The following is a 12,425-nucleotide window of genomic DNA, read 5'->3' as shown; positions in this document are numbered from 1 at the left end:
TCATTGCTCCAGACCACCACAAGGGCGAGTTAGAGCACTCATTATGCATTTGGGTCCCAAGGTTTTTATATGACCAATCATATCGAGTGGTTCCAAAGACGAATTTGACGCGGGCCACCCATCCCTGGGTGAAGATGGCTGACAAAACATTACGGTGGAACCTAATGTAAGTAGTTATGTCATAACGAGTCAAGCAAAAAAATTAACAATTGAGAGGAATAGGTTAGTTAATGTAGGGACAAACATTTGTGCATATTTTTTTGTCACAAAGTTAATTTACGGAAATCGCTATTTAGCAAGTTAGCTGACTAGCTAACATTAGCCAGCTAGCTAGCTAGTGTTATGACAGGAGAATTCATTTATAATTTGTGTTGTTTAATGTTTTAGGGACTCCTGAGAAAACCAGCAAACCAGGCTGTCGTCATGTGAAACAGTAGATGTAAAGAATCTAGCTAGCTAAAGATTTACTGCAAATTGAATATACAATTGTGTAAGCTTGCCTTGCAATGCAGCTGAAGTAACATATCTAGCTAACTATTTACTTGCTTATTATGTAGTGGAGGATACAATAACTGTATACCTATGGATGTGTAGCTAGCTACAGTAAGTAGCCGATCTGTATATGGACCCTAAAACGTTTGGTATGAATATTAGTTCAGAACCTATCTATGAACCTCAGCTATCATAGTTGTTGTATCAACTTCAAGTCTGAATGGCATTAATGAAGCCTATGGATAGAGTATAATATAATAACTTTATTGTGCCAAGGATGCAAGTCCTATATACATGTACTGTAGTTATTACCACGCATGAGATTCCCACATTGTAGCCTGTACATTGAATATATTCACTGATAATGTACTCTTCCTTGGCAAATAAAGGTGTGAATCTCTGAGACATTCTTTTTCAGTCATTTCAAACTCCATTATTTGAATGATGCCGTGTCTGCATGCATGTATTACAATTATACACTTCAACAGTGTTTACCACTCATGCTCCTGGGACATCAATGATTTCACATTGTAACTATGCAATAGACTGGAAACATGATTTAAGTAAAGGCTGATTTGTAATTCATATATACAGAATAAAAACTATGCATTTCTAACTCCATTTGCATTAATCTGAGGACACAGGATAGTATTTCAATGAGATACTTAATTTCAACCAGTGGAGAATGTGAAACGCTTTATTGAAAGAAGTTTATGATCCAGGTGTTATAAATACATGCATTATAATTATGATAATTATAATATTATAAATACAAGTTCAATCTGTACTTCAATGCACATATGGTGTGTATTATAAAATGAGGAAGAGAGAGGTGTAGAAGACAGAAATGGAAATAGGTAAGAACAGCGGCAGACAGCATACGATTAATGAATTACAGTGCTACCCTAATATTCTCTCAGTTCATAACCAGCCTTGGGCCCCCAGTTGGCCCGAAGGTTATCTTAAGAGCGGGTGAGGTGGCAATGATGGGACTGGCTTCCTCTCTCACATCAAAACATACCTGCAGACGAGAGACAGGTGGATAGAGAGAGAGCATGATTAAGCTTTGTTTTTTTATTCTAACACGGTCAGTCATCATAATCATCAGGAGGTGAAATGCAAAACTGACCTTGGATCATTAACTCTGGGACTACTACATCTCTGTCTGTATTTCAATGTAAAGCATCTCCTTAATAATACTTCCTGTTGACCCGACCAAGTGACCTCTCACCTATGATCATGCTGTGCCCTCTGTGTCAGCCAGTTCAGATGCAGGAGGGGTTCACCAAAACAGCTGATATAACCTAGAGGATTTAGGGAGAAGGGGGAGAGGGATGAAGTGAATTAGAGAGACTGTTATTGTGTGTGTGTGGTCTTACCTGGTGTCCACACTAAAGTGGCTACAGAGTACTTTATGCTGAAAAACAGACACATGAGGACAAACAATAGAAGATAATGTCAATAGAAGATACTGTATGTGACGCAGACACCTATCGGAGTGTACCTGAAACATTTAAATATAGAGGGCTATGTGTCTCCCCACTTGGTTATTGCAAGGCTAACCCCAGGGAAATCATGACTTGGCAGCAACAGATAGTCCAGTGAAAATGGCTGTGTTTTTGTGGTGTAAATCTGAAAATTAGCAGCTGACATCTTAAGGGTTTTTTATTAATGCATGTGAGACAGGTTCCATGTACAACAAGACAGGCAGAGATGGAGAGAGAAAAAGAACACAGAACAGTTTATTTACCTCTGGTTGTGGACACTTGCCAGCAATAAAGCTTCCACGGCCTGTTCCTCGGACAGTGAACATCTGGAAATATCTACATTTTTGACCCCTTGATCAGCTCGCTCTCTGAAAGTAAAGAAAATAGTTATTGTTTTCATATCTACAAAAAATAAGCTGAGATATGACCGTTCAATATAAAGCAGCAGATGTCATTTTCAGGATACATCAACGCAGCACAGAAAGCTTTACATCAGACTGGTATTGTGGTTGTTCATTAGGTGGTGGGAAAAATGCAATGATACCTGCACCATCTACACGCTGCAAAAACTCTTCGTGACAGACAGTGTTCTTTCATCCATCTGTAAAAAAAGCTAACCGTTACACTGTCATGAAATATGATTATATATCGACTATGAAACAAATAGGACATGGCCTGCTTATGAGTTGCCATGAAAGAAAGTTAAAATAATTCAATTGAAAATGGCGAGAACAAAAGCATTTAGCTACGAACGCCTGATTAGCTTGAGAATAATAATTGCATGGTTTATGATTCTATGGTATGCATGTATGTAATATAGTAGAATGTTATGAACATGCACTGAATCGTAGGAGCTAACTACTAGCTATATAAAAGTTGGACTGAAGAACGCCCAGTGCTGCTTACCTGAGATGCCATCATCACACAGTCCTTCTTCGTAGGTGTCCGCTATGACTTCCTTTGTGTCGGAAAAAAGTTGCTTTCAGAATAATTATTTTTGATTGAAAATAAAGTTTTGCTCTCGACAAAAAGACAACTGTACCTCCTTAGCATATAACAATTTGCCTGTGAATAACCACACCTTCATACAAACGTGCTACTGTATGCAGAATTTTTGACGCACAACCGAAGATGCTGCCATATCCTGCCAGCATGCCCATAACTGAGCCACTGACGCGCAGAATGATGACGGGTGGAAGAGGCAAAGGAACTAGATGGGAACAACAACAATTTGTTGCAAGTTGGCTAATAGCTGAACAATAGACTATGCAACCTTCACTAAAGAATAGTCTAATAGCCGAGGTAGGTGTGAAAAAAAAAAAAATCCTGTCACAGACCAGATTTGCCCTAATGACCAAGGGATAGCTTGCTACTCAATGCAATAGAGTAATGACTTTTCAAATAAGTTACCTTACACGTTATGTTGGCTGACAATTTGTTAGCTACGCTGTCCTTACGAACCACATAGCATATCATTACAGCAGTATGTACCGGTATGTTAGCTACCTACCTAACGTTAGTAGTTATACAAACTTGACAGAATATTAACTATAGGCTGACTACCCAACGTTTATTGATTTGATTATTCCCGTCATTCTTAGCCTAGCTAAATGGTATAGTCGGTGTGCGTTCTCAATGGACATTTGGGTGCTTTCGTAAATTTGCTCTGGCTATCTACACTAATTTCAGAGCACTCTCATCTGAGTGTACCAGAGCACAGGATAATGAACTTACTCAACACCGGTTGAATATGGCCGGTGTCAGTAAAGTCGGCAAAAAAGCATAATTAAATTGTTTCCAGCAGCACAGTCACCAACGCTCCGGTTAACACGAAAACTGCCTGACTAGCTCTGCTAGGGCGAGTAAATTTGTGTCTGGAAGTAGCTAGCCAACGTTAGCTTGGGTGCTTGACTGCCATTGTAAGACCAGAATGCTCAAATCAACCCTACTCCTCGGCCTGAACGTCCAGTGCGCGCACCGAGAGCTCAACAGTCTGAATTTACAAACTGACAACGCTCAGAATTTATGAGCGTCACGTTGTACAGCGCCATATTTTCTGTTCCATCCTAACAGTAACTCAAGAGGGTTTTTCATTTTTCATAGAATCACCGTAATATTAAACAAATTAATTAAGCAAGTACCAGTCAAAAGTTTGGACACGCCTACTCATTCCAGTATTTTTACTATTTTCTACATTGTAGAATAATAGTGAAGACATCACAACTATGAAACAACACCGGTCTCCCGTGTGCCCTGCATTCTGTAGTACAGACATGGCCTGCTCTCCCTTATGTAAGGAATTAGGTACTTTCCCATGTTTACTACAGTATGCATTGTAGACTGCAGAGTAGCCTAATAAACAAATAAACACATTTCGTAAAAAAATACTCTTTCAAATTGCAGATGTTTATTTAGTTATGGATCCATAACGAATTACTATGGGAATAAATATCACCGATTTACAGAAATATTGGAACAAAGTTGTCTCTTGAAGGTAAACAATTTAGAATCCTCCAATCCTGTAGCCTACTCTCTACCGTCACGTTGTACAGCGGGATATTTTCCATTCCATCCTAACGGAAACCCTGAGGGTTTCGTTTTTCTCTGAATAGAAACACCATAATATTAATCAAATTAATTATGCCAAATTTCTTAAAATCAATCCCATATACTATGTTATTGCAAAAAAGGTTTTAAATTCTCTGGTAATGCCAATACGGAATAGTATCAAATGCTTCTCAAAGATGCCCTCTGGTGGTCAAACTAGAAATAACTTGCAGTAACAAAAAATTGCTGACAATTTAATGACGTGCCACAGAATTCAGTGGCAGCACGCAAGGTGTGCCGCAGTATGACGCAACTTTTAAAGGAGGAACCACTGTACCATACCCCATTCAAAGGCACTTAAATATTTTGTCTTGCCCATCCACCCTCTGAATGGATGAATACACAAACCATGTCTTTAACCTGTCTCCTCCCCTTCATCTACACTGATGAAACTGGATTTAACAGGCGACATCAATAAGGGATCATAGCTTTCACCTGGATTCACCTGGTGAGTCTATGTCATAGAAAGAGCAGGTGTTCTTAATGCTTTGTTCACTCATTGTATGTGCTTTTTTTGAATTAGTAAAATTTTGTCATTGTACATAATTATACTTTTTGTTGCATCAGTGCACCTGGCTGTTGTTTTGGTCCTGATTAGAAAGAAGGTATTGTCATGGCTTATTTGTTTAGAGGTTAGCTTAGGCCTAAGGTACTTGGAGAAACCATTCCAATGCCCTCCAGAAGGAAACACTGCCACCCCACCTGTTTCATGCATGAAAAACACAGCAGGGGCACTTGTGGGATTTCAATGTATTTTTTTATGCACCATTATTCTACCTATAGCCTGCTCTCAGATCTATTTGTACTGTATAGCCAACTCCTATGGTCCACAGGGGCTATACAGCACAAACAGAACTGGGACCAGACTAATCTACCTCCACAATGTCCCACCTGTTTCCCAATGGCCTCCAGGTCCCTGTCACGCACAAAGTCCTCCCTCAGCTGTACCCGGGTGAGCCTGGTGCTGTGCGGGTCCGAGAACAGCTGGAAGAAGCCGTCCTGCGGCTCAAAGTTACTGTCCATATGGACCAGCTCCATGTATCTGAAGATGGATACATAAAACAGCTGAAAAATAATTATTCAAGACATAAGATCAAATTGATATACAGTATCAAACTATGGTTGGCATTTGACAATTCATTTACATACATTATACATTGAGATTTGAAGCAAGTCATAAATCAGTGCTCATGAGCTGCTGCTAATAAAGTGATTGATCGTGAAAGCACCCTTGACACCTCATAAGACCATAGCAACATAATGTGAAAAATTAGACAAACCAACAAGCAAAACCAGTCTGACATTGCTTAATTGAACATTAGGATTAGCACCCATTACAAATCCCAATTATACGTACGTGTTGACCAGCTTGTCACAGATCTCGCTGGGCAGGAAGATGTCTGAGCGCAGGCAGAGCTTGTTCCTCTCTCCCAGGTAGCACATGGTCCTCCTCAGGTTCCTCAGGCAGAAGGCTGTGGTCAGTGCCATGAGGCTGTCGGGGTTGTCCCCTGCCTTGGCTGCCATGTCGGCTGCTGCTTCTCACTTCCCCTCTGTTTGACAACAACAGGGCAAAGCAGGTGGCCTCAGGAGGTAGGTGCCGGGCAGCTCTCAAAGGGTAAGCATCGGGATAGATGAGGTGGTCACAAAAGAGGCAGTGTGCTCAAGACCTCCCTAACTCCGGGGTTAGGTCTACAAGAAGCTGCTGGAGACAAAGACAAGTTGTTCTTGTTAGGATACTTGACATTGCTTTGATAGAAATATCAAAAAGTATATACTTCATGTTTAGGGAAATGGCAATTACAGTCTAACGATGCACGTTATTATCATAAACTCATTGTTAACACTGTAAATCGTGTCATAAAAATGTATGATTAAGACAGTAAACAAAGTATTTGGCTAGCTAGTTCGCTAAATAAAGCAAGCGTTTCCATTTGAGCAACACCTAAACAAGTGGGACTTGGCAGGTGAAATTAATACCAGTTTGTCTGCTACATGGCCAAACTAAATGGATTTAGGAAAACCCAAATGGCAACACATGTAATGACAAGCTTCGCTTCCATAACATTAACGTGGTTCTTTCAATTAAGAATGTTTGCGGTAACAAGCTTAAATATTTAGCTAGATAGCTAACTGCTTAGCTACTTCTGAATCATTAACGTTAGCTAGGTACATTTGATGGCAGTACTTAACTAAGTTACCGAACTAGAAACACCTCGACAAATTGATCAAGTTCAAATGAGTATGTCAGCTAGCCACGTCATGGAAGGGGTGAAGTCAAAACATTTTTGCTAAGGCAACTACACTGCTCAAAAAAATAAAGGGAACACTAAAATAACACATCCAAGATCTGAATGAATGTAATAATCTTATTAAATACTTTTTTCTTTACATAGTTGAATGTGCTGACAACAAAATCACACAAAAATAATCAATGGAAATTTGGAGTCACACTCAAAATTAAAGTGGAAAACCACACTACAGGTTGATCCAACTTTGATGTAATGTCCTTAAAACAAGTCAAAATGAGGCTCAGTAGTGTGTGTGGCCCCACGTGCCTGTATGACCTCCCTACAATGCCTGGGCATGCTCCTGATGAGGTGGCGGATGGTCTCCTGAGGGATCTCCTCCCAGACCTGGACTAAAGCATCCGCCAACTCCTGGACAGTCTGTGGTGCAACGTGGCGTTGGTGGATGGAGCGAGACATGATGTCCCAGATGTGCTCAATTGGATTCAGGTCTGGGGAACGGGTGGGCCAGTCCATAGCATCAATGCCTTCCTCTTGCAGGAACTGCTGACACACTCCAGCCACATGAGGTCTAGCATTGTCTTGCATTAGGAGGAACCCAGGGCCAACCGCACCAGCATATGGTCTCACAAGGGGTCTGAGGATCTCATCTCGGTACCTAATGGCAGTCAGGCTACCTCTGGCGAGAACATGGAGGGCTGTGCGGCCCCCCAAAGAAATGCCATCCCACACCATGACTGACCCACCGCCAAACCGGTCATGCTGGAGGATGTTGCAGGCAGCAGAACGTTCTCCACGGCGTCTCCAGACTCTGTCACGTCTGTCACGTGCTCAGTGTGAACCTGCTTTCATCTGTGAAGAGCACAGGGCGCCAGTGGCGAATTTGCCAATCTTGGTGTTCTCTGGCAAATCCCAAACGTCCTGCATGGTGTTGGGCTGTAAGCTCAACCCCCACCTGTGGACGTCGGGCCCTCATACCACCCTCATGGAGTCTGTTTCTGACCGTTTGAGCAGACACATGCACATTTGTGGCCTGCTGGAGGTCATTTTGCAGGGCTCTGGCAGTGCTCCTCCTGCTCCTCCTTGCACAAAGGCGGAGGTAGCGGTCCTGCTGCTGGGTTGTTGCCCTCCTACGGCCTCCTCCATGTCTCCTGATGTACTGGCCTGTCTCCTGGTAGCGCCTCCATGCTCTGGACACTACGCTGACAGACACAGCAAACCTTCTTGCCACCGCTCGCATTGATGTGCCATCCTGGATGAGCTGCACTACCTGAGCCACTTGTGTGGGTTGTAGACTCCGTCTCATGCTACCACTAGAGTGAAAGCACCGCCAGCATTCAAAAGTGACCAAAACATCAGCCAGGAAGCATAGGAACTGAGAAGTGGTCTGTGGTCACCACCTGCAGAACCACTCCTTTATTGGGGGTGTCTTGCTAATTGCCTATGATTTCCACCTGTTGTCTATTCCATTTGCACAACAGCATGTGAAATTTATTGTCAGTGTTGCTTCATAAGTGGACAGTTTGATTTCACAGAAGTGTGAATGACTTGGAGTTACATTGTGTTGTTTAAGTGTTCCCTTTATTTTTTTTACCAGTCTATATGAGCTAGCTGAGGAACGCTCAACTCAATTCTCGTATATCGAGGCGGAGTTGAGTAACGTTATTGATAACTTTTTCCTCATTTGCGTTGTTCAACTTTCAAGCCGTTATGTCTCCATTTGAGCAAAACCAATTAGGAAAAAGTCGGTGCTTGTATTCGATAAAATATCTTATTAGAAGTATGAATTTCAGCAACCCGCAAAACGGCCTCAGTTGTACAGGACCAAAATAAGTACATGTAAAAATTACAATTCTGAAAACGCTTACAAGTATCGACTAGGGACTCAATGTTGTTGCTAGCAAATCGCGCAACGGGGTTGAGAGTTCGGTCATGACCTCAGCTAGATGAGCGTACAGTGCGCTATGGCCGGCTAACTAACTACTGTAACGTCAGCTGTATCAAAAGTGTCAAGTACGAATGTATATTTATGTAGTGTAACCTACAACCATGACATATAGCTATTTTGCTAAATAACGTTAGTTAGCTACATCAAATCCATTGCTGGCTAGCGCAGCTACTATAACTCGCGTTAATTAGATTCATTAGCTAGTTAGTGAATAAATGTTTGGCGATCTAGCTACTTTATGCAGGATTTGTCAACATTGCTCATTTGCAGTTTATCGGACACTGTCATACCTTAGCTTTGCACACGGGTAGTTCTTTGGTTGATTCAATTAATTTATTGTTTTATCATTTATATTCTCCTCTGTTTCTTGTGTTCGTCTGTTGTCAACAAAACAACCTCCTCTTCCGGTTCATCTGTGTTGTTATGAATTGCTTCCTGCTTCAGGGGAAGGTTATGTTAATTATTTCCCATTGAATTTTAAGAAAGCATATTGTTGCATGATCACTGTTAGTTAAATCCTCTCCACATTTTGGATAAGGAAGGTAGCTGACTATTTGCATTGACACCCTTATTGTATTCTTATCTATTATTATTTTTTGCACTGGCTCGATGTACACTCACTTGACTCTAACCACACACACTGTCCAGTGGAGGCTGCTGAGAGGAGGACGGCTCATAGTAATGGCTGGAATGGAGTCAATGGAGGGATATCAACCACATGGAAACCACATCTTTGATGTGTTTGATACCATTCCTCCCCTCAGCAGCCTCCACGGAAACACAGACACACACGCACTCTCTGTTTATTATCTATGCATAGTCAATTTACCCCTACCTACATGTACAATTACCTCGACTACCCTGTACTCCTGCACATTGACTCGGTACAGGTACCACTTCTATATAGCCTCGTTATTGTTATTTCAAATCAAAGTGTATTTGTTATTTACAAGCCCTAACCAACAGTGCAATTTTTAAGTAAAAAAATAGGTATTAGGTAAACAATAGATGAGTAAAGAAATACAAAATAAAATAAATGACTAAAATGACAGTGAAAATAACATTAGCATGGCTATATACAGGTGGTACCGGTACAGAGTCAATGTGCGGGGGCATCGGTTAGTCGGACTAATTGAGGTAACATGTACATGTAGATATAGCTAAAATGACTATGCATAGATGATAAACAGAGTAGCAGCAGCATAAAAGAGGGAGTTGGCGGGTGGGGGGACACAATGCAAATAGTCCGGGTAGCCAATGTGCGGGGGGCACTGGTTAGTCGGGCTAATTGAGGTAATATCTACGTGAATGTATTTTTATTGTGTTACTAGTTTCCTTTCGTTTATTTAGCAAATTTGTCTTACTTACTTTTTTAAAAACTCTGCATTGTTGGTTAAGGGCTCCTAAGTAAGCATTTCACGGTAATACAATTTGTTTTTATTAGCTATCTCAAACTGATGAGTTTTAATGAATTTGTAGCCAGGTCTGACATAGCACACACTACACAAAATATGTGCATAGTTACTGCAATAAGCTATTCTAATTATTATTTACATAAAATAATGCAAAATAGAAGAATAACGATTGATTATGGTGACATGGCATAACAAAAAAAATAGCAGGGGTAATCCTTGCCCTAATTCATAAGTCAAATTCCGTTAGGCCATTGGTACACTTTTTTTTAATATATTTTTTTATTTCACCTTTATTTAACCAGGTAGGCTAGTTGAGAGCAAGTTCTCATTTACAACTGAGACCTGGCCAAGATAAAGCAAAGCAGTGCGACAAAAACAACAACATAGAGTTACACAAGGGATAAACAAACGTACAGTCAATAACACAATAGAAAATATGTATACAGTGTGTGCAAATTAAGTAAGGAGGTAAGGCATAGGCCATAGTGACGAAGTAATTACAATTTAGCAATTAACAAATCAAATTTGATTTGTCACAAATTGGTTAGGGCATGGTTAGCAGATGTTAATGCGAGTGTAGCGAAATGCTTGTGCTTCTAGTTCCGACAATGCAGTAATATCCAACAAGTAATCTAACCTAACAATTTCACAACAATTACCTTATACACACAAGTGTAAAGGAATGAATAAGAATATGTACATAAAAAAATATATGAATGAGTGATGGTATAGAACGGCTTAGGCAAGATGCAGTGAATGGTATAGAGTACAGTATATACATATGAGATGAGTAATGTAGGATATGTAAACATATAAAAGTGGCATTGTTTAAAGTGGCTAGTGATACATTACATCAAGATGGCAAGATGCAGTAGATGGTATAGAGTACAGTATATACATATGAGATGAGTAATGTAGGGTATGTAAACATTATATGAAGTGGTATTGTTTAAAGTGGCTAGTGATACATGTATTACATACATTTTTCCATTATTAAAGTGGCTGGAGTTGAGTCAGTATGTTGGCAGCAGCCACCTAATGTTAGTGATGGCTGTTTAACAGTCTGATGGCCTTGAAAGATAATCTGTTTTTCAGTCTCTCGGTCCCTGCTTTGATGCACCTGTACTGACCTCGCCTTCTGGATGATAGCGGGGTGAACAGGCAGTGGCTCGGGTGGTTGTTGTCCTTGATGATTTTTTTGGCCTTCCTGTGACATCGGGTGGTGTAGGTGTCCTGGAGGGCAGGTAGTTTGCCCCCGGTGATGCGTTGTGCAGACCTCACTACCCTCTGGAGAGCCTTACGGTTATGGGCGGAGCAGTTGCCGTACCAGGCGGTGATACAGCCCGACAGGATGCTCTCGATTGTGCATCTGTAAAAGTTTGTGAGTGTTTTTGGTGACAAGCTGAATTTCTTCAGCCTCTTGAGGTTGAAGAGGCGCTGCTGCGCCTTCTTCACCACGCTGTCTGTGTGGTTGGACCATTTCAGTTTGTCCGTGATGTGTACGCCGAGGAACTTAAAACTTTCTACCCTCTCCACTACTGTCCCGTCGATGTGGATAGGGGGGTGCTCCCTCTGCTGTTTCCTGAAGTCCACGATTATCTCCTTTGTTTTGTTGACGTTGAGTGTGAGGTTATTTCCCTGACACCACACTCAGAGGGCCCTCACCTCCTCCCTGTAGGCCGTCTCGCTGTTGTTGGTAATCAAGCCTACCACTGTAGTGTCGTCTGCAAACTTGATGATTGAGTTGGAGGCGTGCATGGTCACGCAGTCGTGGGTGAACAGGGTTCAAAATACTGCATAGTTTGCTAGGAACGCGAAGCGAGGCGGCCATCTCTGTCGGCGCCAAAAGTACACTGGAGTGATAGATGTGCAGATGAGGATGTGGAAGTAGAAATACTGGTGTGCAAAAGAGCAGAAAAAAACAAAAATGGGGATGAGGTAGGTAGTTGGTTGGATGGGCTATTTACAGATGGGCTGTGTACAGCTGCAGCGATCGGTAAGCTGCTCTGACAGCCGATGCTTGAAGTTAGTGAGGGAGATATAAGTCTCCAACTTCAGTGATTTTTGCAATTCGTTCCAGTCATTGGCAGCAGAGAACTGGAAGGAAAGACGGCCAGGTGTTGGCTTTGGGGATGACCAGTGAAATATACCTGCTGGAGCGCGTGCTACGGGTGGGTGTTGCTATGGTGACCAGTGAGCTGAGATAAGGCGGAGCTTTACCTAGCAAAGA

General features: G+C 41.6%; 1 protein-coding gene across 3 annotated transcripts in view; it reads right to left on the bottom strand.

Moving 5' to 3' along the window:
* Positions 1-9,443, bottom strand: part of LOC115203763 (protein zer-1 homolog) — a 59,372-nt gene extending 49,929 nt beyond the window's left edge. The window contains exons 1-3 of one of the 3 annotated variants that reach the window (XM_029768737.1): positions 9,071-9,443; positions 5,944-6,285; positions 5,478-5,628 (exon numbers count right to left, since the gene is read on the bottom strand). In XM_029768737.1, the coding sequence (XP_029624597.1) occupies positions 5,478-5,628; positions 5,944-6,110 (318 nt within the window). In that variant the 5' untranslated portion in view covers positions 6,111-6,285; positions 9,071-9,443. Of the gene's footprint in view, positions 1-5,477; positions 5,652-5,943; positions 6,289-9,070 lie in introns of those variants that run through there. The other 2 variants (XM_029768736.1, XM_029768738.1) reach the window with 2 other exon arrangements.
* Positions 9,444-12,425: the final 2,982 nt, after the last annotated feature.

This window comes from Salmo trutta, chromosome 12 (assembly GCF_901001165.1).
Source record: "Salmo trutta chromosome 12, fSalTru1.1, whole genome shotgun sequence".
NCBI classification, from domain to species: Eukaryota; Metazoa; Chordata; class Actinopteri; order Salmoniformes; family Salmonidae; genus Salmo; species Salmo trutta.
The sequence above is the reverse complement of the archived record's forward strand: the minus strand, read 5'-3'. Positions and strand labels throughout refer to the sequence as shown.